The sequence below is a fragment of the Narcine bancroftii genome, chromosome 12 (genome assembly GCF_036971445.1).
Source record: "Narcine bancroftii isolate sNarBan1 chromosome 12, sNarBan1.hap1, whole genome shotgun sequence".
Taxonomy (NCBI): domain Eukaryota; kingdom Metazoa; phylum Chordata; class Chondrichthyes; order Torpediniformes; family Narcinidae; genus Narcine; species Narcine bancroftii.
In genome coordinates this window covers 22,043,225-22,065,628 of record NC_091480.1, presented here as the reverse complement: position 1 = coordinate 22,065,628, position 22,404 = coordinate 22,043,225, and the positions used below count along the sequence as shown (strand labels likewise).

The 22,404-nt window shown below is 39.1% G+C and overlaps 1 protein-coding gene across 4 annotated transcripts in view; it reads left to right on the top strand.

Moving 5' to 3' along the window:
• The first annotated feature begins 4,324 nt into the window (after positions 1 to 4,324).
• The window catches only part of pgap6 (post-glycosylphosphatidylinositol attachment to proteins 6), a 51,031-nt gene continuing 32,951 nt past the window's right edge, over positions 4,325 to 22,404 (top strand). For all 4 annotated transcript variants that reach the window (XR_011347314.1, XR_011347313.1, XM_069906058.1 and 1 more), the window contains exons 1-8: positions 4,325 to 4,488; positions 8,074 to 8,251; positions 8,733 to 8,940; positions 11,308 to 11,441; positions 11,528 to 11,796; positions 16,083 to 16,405; positions 18,327 to 18,423; positions 20,124 to 20,247. Coding sequence is in view for 2 of the 4 variants with exons in the window: in XM_069906058.1 (XP_069762159.1) it covers positions 4,410 to 4,488; positions 8,074 to 8,251; positions 8,733 to 8,940; positions 11,308 to 11,441; positions 11,528 to 11,796; positions 16,083 to 16,405; positions 18,327 to 18,423; positions 20,124 to 20,247 (1,412 nt within the window). In the remaining 2 variants the exon portion in view is untranslated. The remainder of the gene's footprint in view (positions 4,489 to 8,073; positions 8,252 to 8,732; positions 8,941 to 11,307; positions 11,442 to 11,527; positions 11,797 to 16,082; positions 16,406 to 18,326; positions 18,424 to 20,123; positions 20,248 to 22,404) is intronic.

Here is a 22,404-nt window from a genome sequence, read left to right as displayed (position 1 = left end):
TAGCAACATTTGACAAATCCTCTATAGAGAAATATTATTTATTGAATATTTTATTTCTCATTTGTTAATGCTTCTGGAAAGAGTTTATCCAAAACTATTATTAAACATTTATTTTAATAAGAAAAAGTTTAACATTACATATGTTGAAAGAAGAGAAAACATGCAGATGTTGTTGAAAATGTTCAATAAATATTTAGTTCAGCCCTCGACTTAGTCCAAGTTTTTAATTTTGGCCCTCCGTGAATTTGAGTTTGACTCCCCTGCGTTATGTGCACAATTTAATAACTCCAAAGGAAATGGGCCAATGACAATTTTTATCAAGTAAAATATTTCAGTAACAATTGGGTCTAGAGCAGTGATTTTCAACCTTCCCTTCCCACTCATATACAACCTTAAGCAATCCCTTACCAATCACAGAACACTTATGGCATCGGAATTGCTTAAGGTGGAATGTGAGTGGAAAGAAAAAGTTGAGAATCACTGTTCTAGAATCCATCTGGGAGGCACTCCATAAACTCACTTTCTTGGGGTCTGTTACCAACCTGATTTTCCCAGTCTTCCTGCATGTTGAAATCCCCCATAACAACTGTAGAATTAACTTTGCAACATACCATTTTTATTCTTGATTCAACTTTAACCCTACATCCAGGCTACTGTTTTGGGGACCTGTAGATAACTCCTGTTAGGGTCTTTTTGCCCTTACAATTTCTTAGTTCTATCCATACTGACTCTGCATCTCCTGATTCTATGTCACCCCTTGTAAGAGACTGAATTTCACTCCTCTCTAACAGAGCCATCCCACCACTCCCCCCACTCCCCGGCCCACCAGTCTGACCTTTTGATAAGGCGCATACCCTTGAATATTCATTTCCCACCCCTGGTCCTCTTGCGGCCACTCTGTACTCTTAACAGTTCACAGGCTTGATGTTTGAACAGCCTTGTAAGTCAGGGTGTTCTCTGTTTGATACATGCTAAAGAAAATATTGTAAAATATTGTGCTTTTAAGTGACTGTTGTAATGTGGGGAATGTTGTAATGTGGGGAATGTTGTAATGTGGGGAATGTTGTAATGTGGGGAATGTTGTAATGTGGGGAATGTTGTAATGTGGGGAATGTTGTAATGTGGGGAATGTTGTAATGTGGGGAATGTTGTAATGTGGGGAATGTTGTAATGTGGGGAATGTAGTCCGATAACATTTAGCCTGCTTTCACATGCAGCTGAATGTTAGTTATCAATTTTAGTGGCATGCATTGGGTTATAAATATTAGCCAGGACATCCAGGAACTTGTACACCACCCGAGAGAACTTATTAAGCACTGATGTAAATATTGTTTGAGTGACAGCAATTATCTGCGTATAATGCAGAAGTGCCAGCCTACACCGCAATATGATCTCACCAGCTGTGGGCTTGATTCAAGAAGGAAGGAACATTCATACAACATACAATTCTAAACACAGCATTAAAAATGCCACGACTTCTTGGATGGAACAACAAAGTATTGACATGTCAATGGTCATAATCCATTTGAAGAACCATATTCTAAACAATGTAAGCACAATGTGGTTACTTGCATAAATATTAATGTCAAACAATGAATGACTCATCTGCACCTTCCCAGTATCAGGTTGAGTGACCTCTTGTGAATAAGATGTAGAGTACACTTCTACTGTACAGTTTGGCTGATTTAACTTTGTTTTACCTCACCCAATCCCTGAGTTTACTAGAATAAGGAAACCAAGATGTTATGACCAGTCTAAATAATGTCAAATGATCTTGAGCAAGGAGTGAAGGTGGATTTGGAAATAATGTGCAACTGAGTGCTTTGTGCAACACCGAGGGTTTATGTGAGGGTGACCAAAGAAAACAATGATGTTGTGTTTGAAATCAGTGGGAGGTTAAATCAGGCTTGAACAGGTTGGTTTGCATGAAATATGTTATTTAAATAAAATAAATAATTTCTCAGAGAAACAGTTAGCAGGCGGTCTTAAAATTAATGAAATGAAGAAAACTATCCTGAACAGTAAGGGATAAAGCAGTGGTTCTCAACCATTTTTCCATTCTGTGCCATGGTACAGTCAGTTGTCTCTGTCAGTTGTTCTGTCAACCATGAGTACTGCGCTTCTGGCAGTCACTAGAAGCTGGAGTAGCCTCTCCAGGACACAAGCCAGGGAAGAGTTGATATGGAGATCCAATTGTTGCCCATGCAGTAGGACCCCTCCCCTCTCTCTGTGCTTAGTGACAGGTCCAAAGGAATGACAGAAGTCGATACAGTTTGGTGCCAGCAGCATCGCAGCAACGGACTTTGGGACTCTGACTCTGGATTTATCCTCAGGGTTTATTCTCAAAGCCTTTCCCGCAAGTGGGTACAGCCACAAGGCAGCGGAGGTTTGAAATCAGAATTTTAGCTCTCCTAGATGAGTTACCGTCTGTGATTAATGAGCCCCAACTGGTTTCAAGATGCCTTTTCCCCTTCTCCTGTCAGTGAGAACAGCTACGCCAGACATAAGAACTATGCCACACCTGAAGACCAGAAATTGCTTGTCAGAGGCTGTTTGAGATGCACACCATTAAGAGCAATTGTGTAGCAGTGGGAGCTCATCCCCAATACCACCCTTGTCAGAGGCTGTTTGAGACGCACACCATTAAGAGCAATTGTGTAGCAGTGGGAGCTCATCCCTAATACCACCCTTTGGCTAAGACAACTTTTAGAGACTACTGTGGTAAGTAAGGGATTACTTGAGTGATCTTCTTCAGCATGATGATGAAACAAGCCACGAAAGACCTCAACAATGAAGATGCTGTTTACATCCGGTACCACACGGATGGCAGTCTCTTCAATCTGAGGTGCCTGCAAGCTCACATCAAGACACAAGAGCAACTTGTCCTTGAACTACTCTTTGCAGACGATGCCGCTTTAGTTGCCCATTCAGAGCCAGCTCTTCAGCGCTTGACATCCTGTTTTGCGGAAACTGCCAAAATGTTTGGCCTGGAAGTCAGCCTGAAGAAAACTGAGGTCCTCCATCAGCCAGCTTCCCTCCATGATAACCAGACCCCCACATCTTCATCGGGCACACTGAACTCAAAACGGTCAACCAGTTTACCTATCTCGGCTGCACCATTTCATCGGATGCAAGGATCGACAACGAGATAGACAACAGACTCGCCAAGGCAAATAGCGCCTTTGGAAGACTACACAAAAGAGTCTGGAAAAACAACCACCTGAAAAACCTCACAAAGATTAGCGTATACAGAGCCGTTGTCATACCCACACTCCTGTTCGGCTCCGAATCATGGGTCCTCTACCGGCATCACCTACGGCTCCTGGAACGCTTCCACCAGCGTTGTCTCTGCTCCATCCTCAACATTCATTTAGAGCGACTTCATCACCAACATTGAAGTACTCGAGATGGCAGAGGCCGACAGCATAGAATCCACGCTGCTGAAGATCCAACTGCGCTGGGTAGGTCACGTCTCCAGAATGGAGGACCATCGCCTTCCCAAGATCGTGTTCTATGGCGAGCTCTCCACAGGCCACCGAGTCACCAAAGAAGAGGTACAAGGACTGCCTAAAGAAATCTCTTGGTGCCTGCCCCATTGACCCCCGCCAGTGGGCTGATCTCGCCTCAAACCGTGCATCACAGTTCGGCGGGCAGCAACCTCCTTGGAAGAAAACCACAGAGCCCACCTCACTGACAAAAGACAAAGGAGGAAAAACCCAACCCACCAATTTTCCATTGAAACCGCTGCAACCCTGCCTGTCCCGCATCGGACTTGTCAGCCACCAACGAGCCTGCAGCTGATGTGGACATTACCCCTCCATAAATCTTCGTCTGCGAAGCCATGCCAAAGAAGAAGACTTGAGTGATGGAATAAAAAGTTGAGATGCATTGGATTAAAGGGAAGTGGATAAGTATTTGAACTTTAAAAAAAAGTGTGACGAGGGAGGAGAGCGGGTAAAACTAGTTGGAGTGCTCCGAGGTAGAACTGGTATGGCCACCTTGAGCTCCATGGGTTTCCTCTCTGCTGCAACCTGTGAAATTGTTTAATTAAACCTGCTGAAAAGAATGAGTCCGAGGACAATTCCGAGATGAAACTTCCCACAGATGCTGTTTCTCCAGCAGTTTTGTGCATTGCACAAAGAATCCGGTGAGGAGCTTTTTGTTTTAATTTTGCAAACGGATTAATGGCTTCCACAGGGGGATTGCTGCCCAGATGAGTGAAGTGACACTTGTTTTCCAGGATCTCCCGGCTCCCCCAGGTGGCTCAGGTGTGCAGGTTTGTCGCCGTGCGCCAGGTCGACGTGAGCGGACGGCACGTCGCAGTGACGTCACAGAGCTGTTGCGTCAGAGGGCGCTCCTGCGCCAAGGGGACCCACGGAAGTTGCGGAAACTTGGCGGCGACGACGACGATGGTGCCGCCGCGGCGGCTGTGCGGCTTCCTGACCTTCCTTGGCCTCATGCTGGAGGGCGGCTGGGCTCGGCTGGCCGGTAAGGAAGGGGGGTGAAGTGGCGCTAACCGGGCCCGGCGGGGGACGACTGACAGCGCTGGGGCCGATGTTGACCCCGGGCCGGGAGAGGGTGTCCTCCCTATCGGGTCGGCGTTTGAGCGCCCCTGCTGGAGGGGGCGGGGTAGACCACCCCTGCTGGGGGGGGGGGGGGCAGCGGGGGCGAGCATCCTGCCAGTGGGGGGAGGGGGGGTGAGCCTATTGGGAACTGGCCACTGATCCATGATAGATTACTGTCAGGTGACAATCCCTGCCCAACTAATTAAAGACTGACTAAAGTCACCCACTGAACCTGCTTGAGGATTACTTCTAACAGCCCCAAAGAGAAGGAGGAGACACTAATCTCAATAAGGGCCAGGAAAAGGACAAGGGGATTGAAGAGGAACAGGAAGGTCTGCAGATACTGATCTTAGTTAAAGAGGAACTTAGCAGGTCATGTCTGCGTCCATGGGAGGTAAAGAGGAGTAAAATCAAGCCTGCCGATACCGTAATTGAAGTAAAAGCACGATGCTGGAGAGACTCGGCAGGTCAAACAGTGCACCTTATAGAGCAAAGATAAAGATAGATAACCAAAGTTTCGGGCTTGAGCCCTTCATCGAGGTATGAGCAAATCGTTGGCGAGGTGATGAGGTGGAGGGACATGGGGATGTGCACATGTGGAAATGGGTGTATAAGGGAGGGAGGGCACACCAACAAACAAGGGGAGGGGAGATGTCTTTGTGAAAGGAGGGGGGGGGAGGGATGGCGGGCTGGAGGAAAGAAGAAGGGAATAGGGAAGAGAGGGAGAATGGGAATGGTCAAGCAGAAGCCAGAGAAGTTGATGTTAATGGCATCTGCTTGGAGAATATCAAGTGTTGCTCCTCCAATTTATGGGTAGCCTTGGTTTGGCAGTGCAGGAGGCCACGGACAGACACGTTGGTGTTGGAGTGGGGCGTAGAATTAAATTGGTTGGCCACAGGGAGATCTCTTTTATTGATGTGGACTGAGCTAAGGTGCTCAGCGATTTCCCAGTCTGTGTCCAGTCTCTCTGATGTAAAGAAGGCCACATCACTGGATGCAGAGGATGGCTCCTGTACATTCACCAGTGACACGCTGATTTGGAACGACTGTTTGGGTCCCTGACATGGTGGTGAGGGAGGAGGTGTGGGAGCAATTGTGGCACTTCCTGTAGCCGTGGGGAAGGTGCCAAGGGGGGAATTGGAGGGAGTCACAGACGGAGCAGTCCCTACGGAAGGCAGAGAGGGGAGGAGATGAGAATACATGTCTGGGTGGTGGGATCATGTTGTAGGTGGCGGACATTATGCGTGTTGGATGCGGAGGCTAGTCGGATAGCAGGTAAAGACGAGGGGAATCCTGTGCTTGCTATGTCTGCGGACAGAGGGGGCCAGGGCAGATGAACAGGAAATGGTTGAGATGCGAGTAACTCTCAACATTCTGTGAAGGTATGGGCCAACACAAAATGGTAGTGTACAGTGACACAGAACCTCCGGGAAAGCAGAAAGTGAACATGAGGGATGATTATCCTGCTTCCCACACATTGACAGACAGAACTATATCATTAAAATGAGGCGGTGACATGTTTTTCCATGTTTGTTTGTACAGCAATAATCTAAAATCTGATTGTTCAGAAGTCCTGATGAGTTGGCATGCACCAGGAATGTGAGCTGTGTAGCTGTGGTGTGCAGCTGGAGCCAAGGGAGAGTGTGACTGGGGCTATGCTCCTGACAGTGGGTCAAAGATGTGCCTGGAGTCAGGGTTGGGATTTGGAACTGGAGTGGTCAGTAACATGGTTGAAGCTTGGGTCTATGGAGTTAATTGGAAGTGATGTAGAGTATTTTACTGCTGTATAGTTTGTTTTTAAAAAAAAAGTGAAAGAAATTGTTTTTTAATAATTAATCATTATAACACACACAAAAAAAAGAAACATCTACTCATCTATCACCACCAAATATTTATTGAAAAATAGAAGGTGCAATAGCCCAGTTGGTCTTAAAGGCTTCAATGGGCCTCTATCTTGCATCCAGAAATGTTGCAGAACATAGAGGTTGATATATTCAATGCCCTCATACTAATGCTGCACATCCTCTGTTTTCAGGGAAGTTTCCCTCTTTTTGTACCATTTTCCCGAAAGAGATTTAGATCTCAAAACTTAGGTTTTCAGATTGGAGGTGTGGTCTCCTGGGGAACAGGAGAACCATGGTTAATTTAGAATGGTGGAAAATGCAGTTTTGAAATTGAAGCTTTGTTATTTAAAATATATTAAAATGTTACAAAGTGTTGCCTTGAAAAAAGTTAAATAAAAAGGATGAGACCAGTCCTTTAAGATTCATTAAGATGGTGGTTGATGAGGGCATGTGCTCCTCCCCTCCCCACCATTTTGTTGAACTCCTGGCTATATTTTGCTCATACCTTAATGAAGGCCTCAAGCCAAAAATGTGGAATATGTATCTTTGTTACATAAAGTAAGCTGTTTGACCTCTTGGGTTTCAATAAGATTATTTCTTGACCTGCTCCTTTTCCCATAGTTTTTATAAACACTTCCATTCACGGGTTTCTGTTAGTCCTCGGACTTGTGCTTTTAGAGTTGCTTTTATCCCCTTGAGATGTTGTACATGTCTCTTTTGTGAGCAATTGCTTTTGTTTCTGTTTCTTCCTTGTTTAATTTTTATTTAGTGATCACACTTGATTTGTGTACGGAACTCTGCTGAGAGTCAAATGATCCACCTCCAACTCATTGGCTGGCAGTCTTATTCATAACTGCACTGTTGAAAATCAGTCGCCATAAAGCTTCCTACGCTGTTTGCAACAAAGCTCGATTAAGCTTAAGAAACAGCACTTTCTCTGTTGACTTGCCACAGTCATAATTGTATCTCCTCCAGACATATTTTAATGACAGTCCTTTAGCCAACACCACCACCACTTGTGCCATTTAGTTTCTTCTGATCTCTACCCTGACATGATCTTCACTTCTCCCTTCCCACCAACTTTATCTATCACTTAAAGCATGCTTTGTTTCCCTGTTCCAATGAAAGGTTATCATTCTAACCTATTGTCTCAGATGATGGTTGACTTGTGTGTTTTCATCATTTTTTGATTTTTAGCAGTTATGTAGATGTTTTGGGACCTGATTATTTATATTTGGTTCTGTCTGGCTTTAAATCTGTGTTTGTGGCATCCACCTAATGGTGTTATTTCTGTGAATATAAAATAATTTTAAAGGCTGCCAACAGTAGTGGGATTCTGGTTATCGAAAATGCATCTCTAATAGTTTTTTTTAAATAGTCAAGATAAACAGTACAGTGTAATAACTGATTAATATAGCATAGATTATTGCATGCTCTTTGTGACAGAAGAAAATGCATTTGTATTCCACTGGGCATTTTTATTTTTTAAAAATTCGGTGTGTGGTTTCCTCATGGAAAATCTGAAGCATTTTACCTCAGGAAGGAACCACTTTAAAAAAAAAAAATCCTTTTGGTAACTGTGAAAATTTTGCTATCTTTTGTATCTATAAATTTTAAATAGTTTAAGTGACTCATCACACAAATTATTTTCCTTGTTTTAATAGACCCAGTCCATGTATCTGAATATTACTCTCAAGCTCCACAAAAACTTTCTTTGTATAGTTGGTATGGAAGTGCGCGTCTATTTGTTTTCCAAGTGCCGGAAAATACTGTGCAGATGAGATGGATTTTACAAGCCTCCAAAGGAAAGGGACCGAAATGCCAAAATATTAATGTGACTGTGTATGTACCCATTTGCAAACTTGAATGTAAAGTAATGTTGATGTAGTTCATTAACAGTCAAATATAACAAATATTTTTCAAAAGGCAGATTAAAGAAACAAATCACCATGTTAAGAATTTAAGTTGTATTTTAGATGGGTGTGGTTTGATTCCATTTCCTGTAATTTTCTAAATTGCTACTTTATGTACAGTAAAACCCCTGGTATCTGGCACCTATGGGGATTGGTAGATGCCAGATAAGTGAATTTTCTGGTTGCTTGAGGATGTATGGATTGGCGAACTAATGCTGAGGCACGCCAATTTTAAACTTCCATACTTTTTTACCTGTATATTTTCCGTGATTTTTTTTGTCAGTTGCTTGAATTCTGGATAATGGGATTTTACTGTACATAGCTGTATAACGTCAAGATGTATTGTCAAACATAGCCTGTGGTTAGGCTTTGCACAGAACCTTTTGATCCAATTTACTTTTTTGTTACAGACATTTTCGAGCAGGTGCTCCTCCGGTAATCAATCCTTTACAAACCAAGTTTGGAACAAATACAGTGGCTCTGCCGTCATTTAACATCACCATACCATTGGTGTCCAGCGAACCAACCAATACTTTCTTAAACATTTCTAAACCTGTTCCAGGTGACTGGTTTGTAGCTGCACACCTACCGAAAGATGATGGCAAAATCGAAGTAAAGGTATAGTGTACAGTTTTTTTCTGAAAGCCATAGCATTAAAATTAGTATGCTAAAGCTGGCTCCAGGAATAATTCTTTCAGCTTGACTTTCTCATTGACGATTCTACTCAAAATATTGCTGCTCATTCTGTTTGCGGATTTGAATTTGTGGGGTTGTTTTTCTTTTCCTCCATTGGAGAAAATATTTGCACATACTCAGTGACTAAGCACTTCTGATTTTTTTTTGATAACTATTATTATGGCTTTGCATGTTGATGCATCCACCCATTGCATAATATGGCATGTCTAATTACTTGCTGTCTGCCTTTTCACTTGATATGATGCTACCTTTTTTGTTGTGTTACTCTTTGTAAACCAACAGGGCTTGGCTTATCTTCTAAGATCCAGATTTTTAACAGTGCATTCTCAACATTCATGAACGTTGAGGTGCAATTTAACACCTGTGTTATAATCAGAACTAATATTTATCTTTTTAAAATTAAAAAGTATCAATAGCACCCATATGGAATTTGAAAACATATTCCCAAAACCCCATTCTCTCCTTTCAGTCTCTATTGCTGTAATTCATTATTACCTTTTTTCCATGAGATCACCCATGCCAACTTGCTGAGATCCTTTTCCAGAATCGATTGCACCCTTCTCAGTGATGTCATTGTCAGAGGGACTTGCATAAAGATCTGTACATGTTGAACAAAAGAAATACCTGGGTTATTGAGCTGCTCCCACCATTATAAAGTGATCTGTCAGCTCCACCTACCTGCCTTTTCAGAAATCTTAATTTCCTTAATATGCCAAAATCAACTGTCTCTTAACTATATTTAACAAGGCAGCCTTTACCAATATTACACTCCATCTGCCAGATTCTTGCACTTACTTAACATATCTATATCTCTGCAGACTCTTCATGTTTTCTACACAATTTGTTTTTCCACTCATTTTAGTATTACCTACAAACTTAGATATGCTGCACTTGGTCCCTTTTCCACATTAATAATATCCATTGTGAACAGTTATGGTCCTAGCACTGACTCCTGTAGCACTCTATTCACCACTGATTTTCAACAAGAGAAGCATCCATTTAACCCAACTTTCTGCCTTCTGCTGGTTAACCAATCCATGTTCATACATTACTCCAATTCCATGTATCCTTGTACTATGGATACTCTTTTATGCAGCACTTTTATCGAACGCTTTCTAGAAATCCAAGACTTTGTTGCTTTTTTAAAGTTTTTGCAGTCTTCCAGTTTCCCACTACGTTTGGCCACTGTACACAATTTTTTAATCTTATGTCCTCCTTTATTTCCTTAGTTATCCAAAGCTGTCCTTGTTTTTAACTGGAATATACTTTTGTTGAGCACTGAAAAATCTCTTTGAAAGCCTTCAACTGTTCCTTCACCTCCCTCGATATAGTCTATGTCCCCAGTCTCTACTGGCTATATCCACCCTTATCCCAGTGTAGTCTTCCTTGTTTAGGCACAGTACACTGCTTTTAGATTGTACTATTGCACCTTCCATTTGTGCGATAAACTTAATCATACTGTGATCACTCTGAGGTGATCCCTTACTTCAAGATCATTATTTTATCTGTCTCATTCCACAGAACCACATTCAAGGTATTCCCTTATAGGTTTATTCCCTCTCTGTTATCTGGTTATTACACCAAGTCTCTCCCTGGCATATTATTCAAACATTGACTTTCTTTGGTTTATGACTGACTTATTGCAGTCATCATTTCACTGGGGTATGGAATGCACAGATTATCCTGACTCCACATTCATTTATATTAGAATCCTCTTGCCTCAACTCTGCTCAGTCATTTAATTCATTAATTTCTTTTTTATAAATCAAAGGCATGTAATGTATTTATATCTAGAGATTGCCACAATATATCTTTCTTGGAACCATGACATAATGAGATGCATTATATTGATTGTACAGCAGTTGACCCTAGAAAGCTGCTATTTGCACTATATAATGACAGTGGTAGGAAAAAATATTAGTATACAGTATTTTTCTGACTAAGATGGCATAGCCAGCATTAATTACCTGACTTAGTTCTGAAAAATTATTAGTGGGACTATTTTTGATAATTTCGTTTAGCACCTTTAGGGATAAGGTAAGAATTCAACAAGTGTGAAATTTCAATTGTATCTTTCCAGATTCCATTTTTCTTTTCCTTTTTAAACTAGAGCCTGACTTTTAAACTGCCATTTTAGATTGAATCAGTGTTCTGAGAATTGTTAATGCTATCCATTAAATTAAGAGTCCAATAATTCAACCATTAAGGCATCACATTTGCAACTACATTCAGTTATTAATATTTAACTGTATCAGATTTACAGATACAAGGATTTCTTTTTCTCCACAGGGCTTCTCTGCCAAATGTTCTTACATATTTCAGCCACAGATGTTTGTTCAACGATTAACTTATGTGCCTGTTTTAGAACCAAATACTTCACGTCAGGTGACTGTTTCTCTTCTTCATCCGGTTGCACACTTGAAGTAAGTTTTAGTTAGAGTGTTTAAAGAGTAAGTTTAAAATTGCATAAACTGAACATAAATACACAATTTCCTTTGATTCTCTTCAGAATTTTTATTCCTGAAAATACTGTGGAACTTGCTGTTCAGCTAACAAACTGTGCTGTCAACAACCATCCTGTGGACACTTGTCCTGTCCGTCTATTAATTGGATCAAATTCGTTACCTTATTCTTACTTGAAGATTGTAAATTGCAGTGAAAGTGTAAAATGCAGAAAAACACTGGGCTCTCCACCATGGATGAAATGGTTGCAACTCACAGTTGAAAGTGGCAACACTGGCAGGATTGTTTCCTTCGATATTGAAGCTTATTTAACAGGTGTGTTCAGGTTTGGAATTAAAATTTTTGAGTTTCTAATCATTGCAGTAGAGAAGGAGGCTATTTGGCCATCAAGCTAGACCTCTAACCAAATAAATGTTTGCCTTTTAAGTACTTGTTGAATTTCTTCTTAAAATGAGTTTATAAATGTAAAGGATCCATTATTGCCACGTAATACTACATTTAGAATGTAACATACATGAAATTCTTTAACTTTGGTCCACCGTAAGGCAGACAGAGAATCGTCACTTTGTCCAGCGCCCCTCAGAAACCTATACAACACCTGGTGTTCCCAGGCGGTCTCCTTCCAAGTACTGGCCAGTCCTGAGCATGCTTAGCTTCTGAGATCAGACAATCTCATGCATATTCAGACTATTAGGTTTCTCAGGTCCTAATTACTGAAAAAAGAAGGGTTATCCACATTTTATTTTGCCTTGAATATATGTCCCTTTGCTCTTTTCCCTTCCATCAATGAGAATGTTTATTTATATTTATTATACTAAAAATCAAGGAACTTTTGTTCTAAGAAGCGAATAACATTTTGATTAATTTTTGTGACTTAAATCACTTATTTCTGGGAACATTTCCAGTAAATATTTTCTGAACCTAGCCTTCACGTTTTTTCTTCTAGAATTGGACACAATATTTCTTGAGGCTAAACCTTTTATTAAGTTTTGACATGACTTTATCTTTTCTCTTTTTATTAATATTTATAAAATCCAGAATGCTATGTTCTTAACTTTTTCAACTCCTTGCTTTATTTAAAGACTTGTTCAAATGCATCCTGAGTTATATGGTGCTGTTTAAAATTATATCATTAATATTATATTGCCTTTCCTCAGTACACTTATCAATTATCACTTATCCATGTTAATAATCATTTGGAACATGTCTGCCTGTTCTGCCAACATTTTTGTGTATTTTCAATACTAGCTGTTTATTTCTAAATTTTGTATAATCTGCAGATTCTGAATTTGTGCCCAGAACCTCCACGTCCAAGTCATTAATGGCCCAGAGTTGCATGGTTATTGTAACCCATGGTCTTTACAGAGGCCCCATTTCACTGGCCACCACAACTTCCTGTTCAACATAATTAAATTATATTAAATTGATGCAAACAAAATCAATGGCAATATTTAAAAACTTGAAAATAAAATAGTTAACAAAATAATGTCACCTTCCCCTTTGCTTTCTTATAGACGAGCCTAGAATCTCTTTTGAAATCAGTAGAATCCAGTGCAATTGTCTGACTTGGTGCAGGATGTGAGAAATAATTTCCCAGCATAATGCTGAGGAATCTCAGTAAGAATAGATTCTGAGTCTTTTAGTAAATCTTGAACTCATCGCGAATAACTGGCTTTGGCCAGTGCAGTCTGCTCAGTGCATATTGGTCTGTACTAAGAAATGATTTACTGTCTTTGTGTACCTGTTTCTGGCTTGAAAATGAATTGAATACAACTTTCTGTCCCCAAGCCATTTTGTATCTGCTACTACTTTCCGAATTATGCCTTAGGTTTCAGTCTTGCTGATAAGCTGTAATACGTCCTGCAAATCTTGAAGATGCATTGCTTTCATCAGTCATCAGCCCTCTCTGATACCTTTAACAAAACCTTGCTGACTTGCCTTTATTAATCCACTTGTGTTCATTGAAGTTTAATATGTTAATGAATTGTAGAATGCAAATGATACAGAATTGGATCTGCAGTTCTCGAAATGTGGACCAATTTCTTTTGAGTAAAGGATCTATTACTTTCTACTAAATCTACTTCAGTCCAAATTTAGAAGAATTTGATTTACTATATTACAGAGACTGCCTGAATATGGTGCTCACAACATTTATATCCAGTTCATTTTTAATTGAATTTGGATCATATGAGAATGGGAACATTACCTCGTGGCCCAAAACAATATCTTTTACAAATGCAAATTGTTATTTACTTTGTTTAATCAAGCCTTTTGCAGATATTATGTCATAATCTATGTCGAGCTAAAAATCAGAAATATTAGTCAAGGTTTCCTTATCAAAAAACTGATAAGATGGTGAAGTTGTTAAAGAAGCCTACAGGATGGTGACCACGGTGGTGATGCTGGTGACTTGCGATGGTGGGGGGGAGACACAGGTTGCTGGAGACTGGCTCATAGGAACCAGGCATTGGTGTTGGGATTTAAGAGGGTGCTGAGGGCAAGATGAGCTCCCAAAGGGCCCGGGCACTGAAGGCCTCCTGATCATGTTAGAGGTTTGGATCTGGAGGCAGGTTACCAATGAATCAAACATGAGCCTGTGTGCTGCAGAGGCTGCGGGAGCACTGGAGGCGAATCCATGGACATTCAGTGACTCTGAAAAGACTCTCTTTTGCTTCTATTTCTCTCGCATTGTAAGGGGCACCAGACAACACTAATGGCAACTCTGTGTCTGCTTTAAGGGAGGCAGAAGGCAATTTCATGTAATATTACATGTTTTACACTATTATATGATAAATAAGGAATCTTGAAAAGGGTGTTTTCTTTTTACTTGTGAGGTATGAGAGAATTTATAGTGGCGAAGCCGCAGTTAGCAATGGTTTACTGAGGGTAGAAATACTGAAAGCCAGAAATGGCAGTGAAGGATTCAAGCATTGAGTGGGATTGGCTGTAGAACTGGTGGAGGTTAGAGAAATATTTAAAAAAAACTAGTCATTAAGGTATCAATACACAAGTTTACATTTGTACTGTAAAGACACTAAAGAACAAGGATCAAAGGTTCCTTTCATTGTCAGATTATATCTTAAAAATGTAATATGCATGATATGCTTCAACTTTTGTCTACTGTAAGGTAAACAAAGAGTAGGGGATGAGTATTGTCCAGTGTCCCAAACAAAAGGTGAAAAAGAAACAGAAGTGAATCTGTCCAGAGACCGTGGATTACAAATGAACAAGACTTTCTGCAGGTTTTGACAAAGATAGCACAATATTAAAGATGTAGAACTTTGCAGAGAGTGTGGAAGTCTGCTCATGAGAGCAATGAGATAGTTTGATGTAGAAGTGACAAAGGCACAGTTGAAAGCTACAGGCATAAATGCTTTGTGGTTTATGGCTGGGCTTGATCCTACTTTGGAGTGAAAAGGATGTTTTTGCGATAAGATATGCTGAGTCTATGGTTGAATGCTGTGTTTGGTTAAACCTGAGATCAAAAAGATGGAATCATTTGCCAAGGGTATTAAATTTGCAGTGAAAATGTAGGCTTGATTTTCTCAATACAGTAGCTTCCCTGTTATCTGGAATTCAAGCAACTGGCAGCTTCAAGCAATGGTCAAAAAAAGCAGAAAATAAAAAAGTTTTATAAAATATGAAAGGTCAAAATTGGCACCTCCTAGCAGTCACTTCGACAATCCACTCAACACTCAATCTCTGGCAATCGACGAATTCACTTATCTGGCATCTACCAGCCCCATAGGTGCCAGATACCGGTGGGTTTTTGCTGTATTTAGCTTTCATGTAGTGCAGTAATGATAGAACTGAAATAAACATTCTGTAGAAGACAACTGATGTTCAACCATCTTACAAGTTCAATCTTTACTTTTTGACCAATGTCATTTCTCTTTATTAATCTCAAGCACATTGATGCAACATTTTAAAAAAATGCTCCAAATTTCTCTATTGAAGGCTAAGGAAGTTTAGCAAGCCCATTCCGTCCCTCAACATCTTCAACAGTTGCAACATTTAAAGCATACTTGCTGAATGCTTCACAGCATTGTATGGGAGTTGCTCTGCTCAAGAACAGAATCCTTCCCCCCAATCCTTTGCTATCTAGGAAAGACCAGCATCATACTGAAGGACCCATCGCAATCCAGACACACTCTCTCTCCCATCTGGAAGAAGTTTTAGAGTGTAAAGTACGCAACCGCATGCTTAATACAGTTTCTTTCTTGCAGTCATCTAGCTTCTGAACAAACCCCATTATATGTTATCATACTGCCCTTTCTTGGTGCTATTATATATAATGTTAGCTATAACCTGTTGGTCTGTTCACAAAAGAACCCTTCTCACACTACATGGTATTTTGTGATGAATAAACTTGCACTTACTAAAATAAGGTCTGACCACAGCTAATAAACCTTTGGCATTTGAGGGTAATCAGTTCCTCAACTTTTCTATATAAGAAGGATTTGATATTCATTTTGATTTTACATTGCATTCTTGGAAAATAATAATGCTCAATGAGGGTAAGGAAATGAGCATTGATCGCAAAGCTGCCTACATTTTACAAGTTATCTAAATGTAAACTTTGATTGTCTTATCTTTTGCAGCATGCAGACCTGTTGATACTGGATATATTCCCACTATACTTAAAAACTTCACTCTGTCAAGCAATGGTGTTACAGCAAACAATACAGATATATTTGGAGAAAATATGAAGATAAATAACACTGAAGCAATTAATGATCAGAAATCATGTTTTCGTAATCAGCCCGTTCTTCGGGAAGCTTTGGACATGGCTTCTTTGAGATTTTTGATTTTGAATGGACCAGATGTTTCTGTGACCTCTGACTATCCTGTAATTCTTCTGCTGAACTTGAATACAAGAAGAGATAATGGTGGAACCATCATCTTGAACTTGCATTTAAATAAGGTGAGGCTTTGTATTTCTTCACAACCAAGAGCTGCCGCATTAATCTAATCTAATTCAGAGAGAAGATTTCATTGCGGACATGTAGTTTTTACACTTTCTCTGCCCCCACACCCTAACTTTCACTTTTATTGTATTTGAACATTTTGGAAATTGTTATCTGATCCACTATGCTACAGCTAAGTGCATTATTTAAAAACAAATTTAGACATACAGCACGTTAATAGGCCATTTTGGCCCACGAGTCCGCGCCCAATTGACCTACAACAAGAGGAAGCCGGAGCCTCCAGAGAAAACCCTAGACTCGATCGATCGGTGGTGCTGTAAATGTTTACCGCTAAATGTTACGCTAATCATGTCACCCATATTTCTTTGATTCTGCGCATAATTAATGACAGCAGTTTATGGATTAGGAATGCCAAATTTTATTCGGCTATAATACGCTGGTGAAGTTGATGGCACTTTAATTTATCTGCAAATGAACAATTATGGCAAATGTTCATTTAAAGTCTAATACCTAGAAGGTACTGTTTGTTATCTTGGCACCATACTGTATCCCTTTACCTTGAAATCCATTGAATACCATGAAAATACTCTTATTGGCACAATTGATATGAACTAAACTTGTTGATGTCACGTCATGTCACATTTCATTTTAATAGCCTTTTCACAGTGTAATGGGTTTTCATTTGTGCCAGTCAGCCTCTTTGGCACTAAATTTTAATTTATCTGTGCCTCATTCTTTTAATAATTGTCAATTTTAATAATGTTATTATTGTTTCTGTTGAGTTTCCCTGTACCTTTTTTGATATTCAATTCGCATGTTCTAATTTAATCTTGAAAACTCTCAATCTGATAGATTTAGATGAAACAATTTGTCATCTTGTTCACCTTGATGTTCCATTCCTTTTCACCTCATTTCAACTTTGTCAACTCTCACTAGTTCTACTAGTTATTGTAAACTGTTTACAATTAAGTGAATTATTTTAGTCTAAAAATTTTTGCTGTCTAGCTCTGTAGTCTGTATGGTGTCATATAAAACACTTTCTGTGCAGCTTCTTTAAAGTTAAGTTTTCATATGTAGAGTTTCTCATGGTGTGATGGAGCAAGGAATAAATTACACAGGTATCTTTTTTTTTGCGAAGACTAGAAGTTATTCATTTAATGGTTTAACAATTCCTTAAAGTGAGTGGTGAAAACCAGACCCCAAGACCAAAAATATTGGGAACACTCAGTGGTTCAACCAGCATCTTGGAGGAAAACCAAGTATTTTTGATTTTGGACTCTTCACCAGAACTGCATTTTCTATTGCTTCAGATTTCCAGCAAGAAGCTGGCAAAAAAAAATTTTTTTTTTTTGAATAGGACTGACAGAAACTGATGAGGTCTAAATGCAGATTAATGTTTTATTACAGTCAAAATATATATTTAGCATTTGAACTTTTCTCATATTGTACTAGCATGTAATTGGAGCCACATATACTAATGAAAATAACCTTAAATGAATAAGATGTAGAATTTCAAGTTTAGCCTCATTTAAGCTATATTTCACTTTGTTAACAAGAATATGTAGAATGATCAAGCAAGCAATTTTTATACAGAAATGTTTCCCTCTGTTCTAGATTTCAACTTCTACAAATCTATTTTTCTTTTGATCCTCTCAGCAAAATAATGACTAATGAAATAATGATGAGTTGTCCTCTCTTACCTTCGGATTACTTTTAATGCTTGTGGCACCTTTTATTGATCATCTTCCTTACAGATTATCATAGGTTATCATTGCACTTGAAATCAATCTTGCTCTGGAGTTAGAAACTGAAGGTACAAGAAGATATTCTTAATAAATTAGTATTTACTTTCTATATAGAAATAAAAAAAGGTTTGTTATTGAGGGAGGTATAAGAAAATTGTTTTCAATCTTTTAGACTTCACTCTCCAATGAAAATGCAACTGTGTTTGCATGTTTAAGTGCTGGGTCTCCTGTGATATCCCTAGATGTCAATACCATGAACTGCAGAGAAGGTACAGTATTCAATAGCTCACAAATAACAATGAAGCTCTAATTGATTTTTTTTCATATTCCGGATTTGAACTTGCAATCTCTTCAACTTCATGGTGCATTTGACTCTGTGAATTGAACTTAACATTAAATGAAGCTGTGTGAATCAATTGCTAGGCTTGCCTTGGTTTCTGAGCATTGTCATGCTTTGTAAATTTCACTCTGTTCTTTGACCTTGGTGCTTGATGCTTTTGTGGAATCTGGAATTTGCTTCAACTTTTGATTTAAAAAAAAATTCACGCTCTTTGTGCATAGTTTAATTGGGAATATTTTATGATCTTAGTTTTTCCAAAGGGGTTTATTATGCATTGCTCTCTGTCAAGAATTTAATGTGGGTGATGTTTCAACTTCTTCAAACTGAAAATTGCTGGGGAGTGCTTGCTGTTTAGAATTCAGCATCAGGAGGATCATTTACATTACCATTCAGCTGCAGGAACTCTTTTCTCAAAAATGTTATTCCATTGATGGAATACATTGTATGAGAACATAACAATATTCCCATTAGCCAGAGTTGATGCGTTGCTGAAGCAAATATTTTGTGGTTAGTCGAGGCTTACTTTTCTGGAGTTAAAATATCTCTCTTTAAATTCAAGGGTGCTTCTTGATAGGATCTCTCTCAGGTAGTGGAAATGGGACTCCAATGGGGTTCTGTTACATACTGCATATCTCTACTTTCACTGAGTACAGTGCCTGCTGGATTAGCTTTTTCAGTCAGCAGTATTTTTGATGCATGTACAGTACAACAATTATCCAAAATGATTGGATAAATGTTATCTTTTTTGGAGAACTGGTCATTTTTTTAAAAACACCCCAGTAGCAACAGCAAATCACTTGTAACAGTGTTTAAAATACAATGAACAACAAGGGAAGGCTTTTTAAGCGTTAAAATTATGCTTAATTCTCACCCAAAAAAAACACTGGCTGCTGCAGATCACTGACACCTCCCCACTAAGGCCCTACTCCTGTTGGGAGCCTGATGTTTCTGCTTATACCTGGGAGCTTGAGGTTCCCGCTGTTGCCGGCAGCTCGAGGTCCTAGGTTAGTTCGGCTCTGAAAAAAAAATTTGGATACGTGAGAATTTCTGATTTGTTTCAGATATCTTCATTTATCTGAAATTTTTTAAAAATTTGGATAAATAAGGATTTCGTAGAATCCAATTTTGGATAAATCAGAGCTGTACTGCGTTTCATCAAGTGAGGTGGAACATTCTAATTCTCTTTCAAATTGCAAGTTCATAAAGTGAAAAGGAGAATTATGCCAGGAAAAATATCATTTATTACCTTTCTGTCTTATCTAAATCTGTGAATACTCTGTCAGGCCTCTTTAAAATCCTTTTAAATTTAATATGGTTAATTAAATTTTTCATGATTCTTTGTGTTCTCCTAGTCCTTTCATCCTATCACTACTTGTAATGGTTTGGATGTTTTTGCAAAATTTTATTAGTATGGTAACTCAGGGTGATTGCCATTTAGCTGTTTCATTGGTTCAAACTTGGCTAATTCTGCATGCATATATAAAAATAAAGGAGTACTCAAGGACTCAGTTCAATTGGTCTACCTATAACTTTGGGTTCTTTAGATCTATATATTTAAGACTACATTTCTTTTCAGATTTTGTTTTTATACATTGTATGCATTATAATGTATGTTTTTTTTTTCCAAAGCCTTATCTTGGGGATATCTACTTAAAATGAATACTTCGATATTATCAACATCCCTTCATGTTCCTTACCCAGAGACTGACCGTTGGTTCCTCACCTTGCAAATCTTGTGTCCCAATGATAAAGGGTGAGGCCATTGTTAATCATGAAATCAATCATTCAAAATCAAATTGTCTTTAATTGTTTCTAAACAGACTTAATTAGACCATTGCATGTCATTATACAATAATAGATTGATTCTTTAATGTTCAGATGTTCAACAGTAAGTTGAACTAATCATGTACAAAAAGTACCAAATTTTGGATCCTGCCAAGTTTATTTTTTAAATGGAGAAGTGTAACATTTATGTCGTTCCTCAATACCTGAGGATATCACAAAAAAACCTTATAATGTATGAGAGTATGACAAGTAATTTGTTCATGACAGCAGGAATCTTCTTCTGCAAACAACAATTAAATTGTCTTTAAAGTGTCCCTCAAATGTCAAGTACATTTTTAATTAATTTAATTTTTATTTAAGTTTTTTAAAAATTTAATTTTAACATACAGCACTATAACAGGCCAGGCCAATTCAGCCCTACAAGTTCATTAACCTACACCCCGGTACGTTTTGAATGGTGGGAGAAAACTGGAGCCCCCAGAAACATACAAACTCCTGACAGACAGTGCAGGATTTGAACCCCAATCCAATCCTGATCACTGTAAAGGCATTGTGCTAACCGCTACGCCAACCGTGCCGCCCCTAAGAGGGGGACAGAGAGTTGCTACTTTGTCCAGTGCCCCTCACAGAAATGAGGCCCCAGCGAGGAATGAAGTCATGACCCAAGGCTTACAAGAACAGTGCGCTAACCACTGAGCTATTAGAGTTTCTTGGCATCAAAAAAGAAGCCTACACTTGTATAAGGACCCCTTGAGTCTTTATAACTGCATAACATATAATTCAATGAATTATATTTGAAATGTAATGTTTTGTCAGCTAAGGTAGCAATTAGTTTGTGTATTTAGTTCTGGAAGCAGAATATTTGAAAAGGCTAGTTAATTTGGTCTGTTGGGATGGTTGATGGGGTAAAAATTTGCCAGAACAGAAGGAAATACCTCATGAATTTTGTTTATTGATCTGAACTGGAGGCAGGGACCTTGCCATTAACAGCTGTTAAAATAACTGGAATGCATATTGAGGATATTTTCACACAAGTTGAAACAAGCAATTTTTAACCCTCCATGTTTTAAGTATTCCTTTCAAACTGTGCATTTGTGTAATGCATATTGGGAGAGAGCCATTCTTCATATTTCCATGTACTAATAATCTAAAGTGTGGTGGTTTAAATTGTGATGCATTTCAAATTTTATGTTCCAAGATGATTTAAAAAAAAATTTTGCTAGAATACAAGAATTGAGTAGGCCCTGTAGCCTTTCAAGCTTGCTGAGAATTTCAAGACCATTGTGTTTTTTTTATTTTCATGCTTTTACTTCAGAAACATTTATTTTATTGACATTGATCATAACAACCAAAATGGTACAGAAACAGACAAAACTATAATCTAAAGAAATGGTTTCACTGATGGCGTTCTTGTGTCTGGGCACTCTATAATAAGGAGATGTTGTCTCCTTTCAGCATTACACAACCCAATAGTTTCTCTGCCTTTGCTTTCATGTGAAATTCTTCTGCATCATCCAAAACAAGGTTCACATCTTCATCAATTTCAGTTATACAGCCTTCTCTCCTCAAGTTAACTTGCTCATATCACAAGACTTGGATTCTGGATCCATTCTGAAGGTATCTGAAAATAAGGGTGTGCCCCGCGCAGTATGCCATGCTTCCCCTTCACCTCCCTACCGAACCTGCCACAATAGCTGCTGCAACCCAGCGCAGGCAACACCCAGGAGTATCCTTCCGTTCAGAGACACACTGAACTTTGGTGCAGTGACCCCAAAAGCCTGATGGGTAAAAGCTACTCTTTAGGTTTCTCCCTGTCATTGTACTCTGAGGGGCTGGAGCCGACATAATAATGTTTCAAACTTGTCACTAATTATACATTTGGGATTGAAATACAATAGTATATAAAATTGTATGCTTGTAAGGCAAATTGTAAGGCAAAGTGTATTCCGCAATTTTATAACTGGGGTATATAGTTGGAGAATTGTTGCATTGATAATTCATTTGTCTTGGCCAGTTTCATTAATGCTTCATATGGTTGCTGTAGTACATCTCTGGGGTAAGGCTGCACAGTCAACTTTAAGCAAAGCCTCCATTTATTATGTATAGTCAGACGGTCTTGGAACCA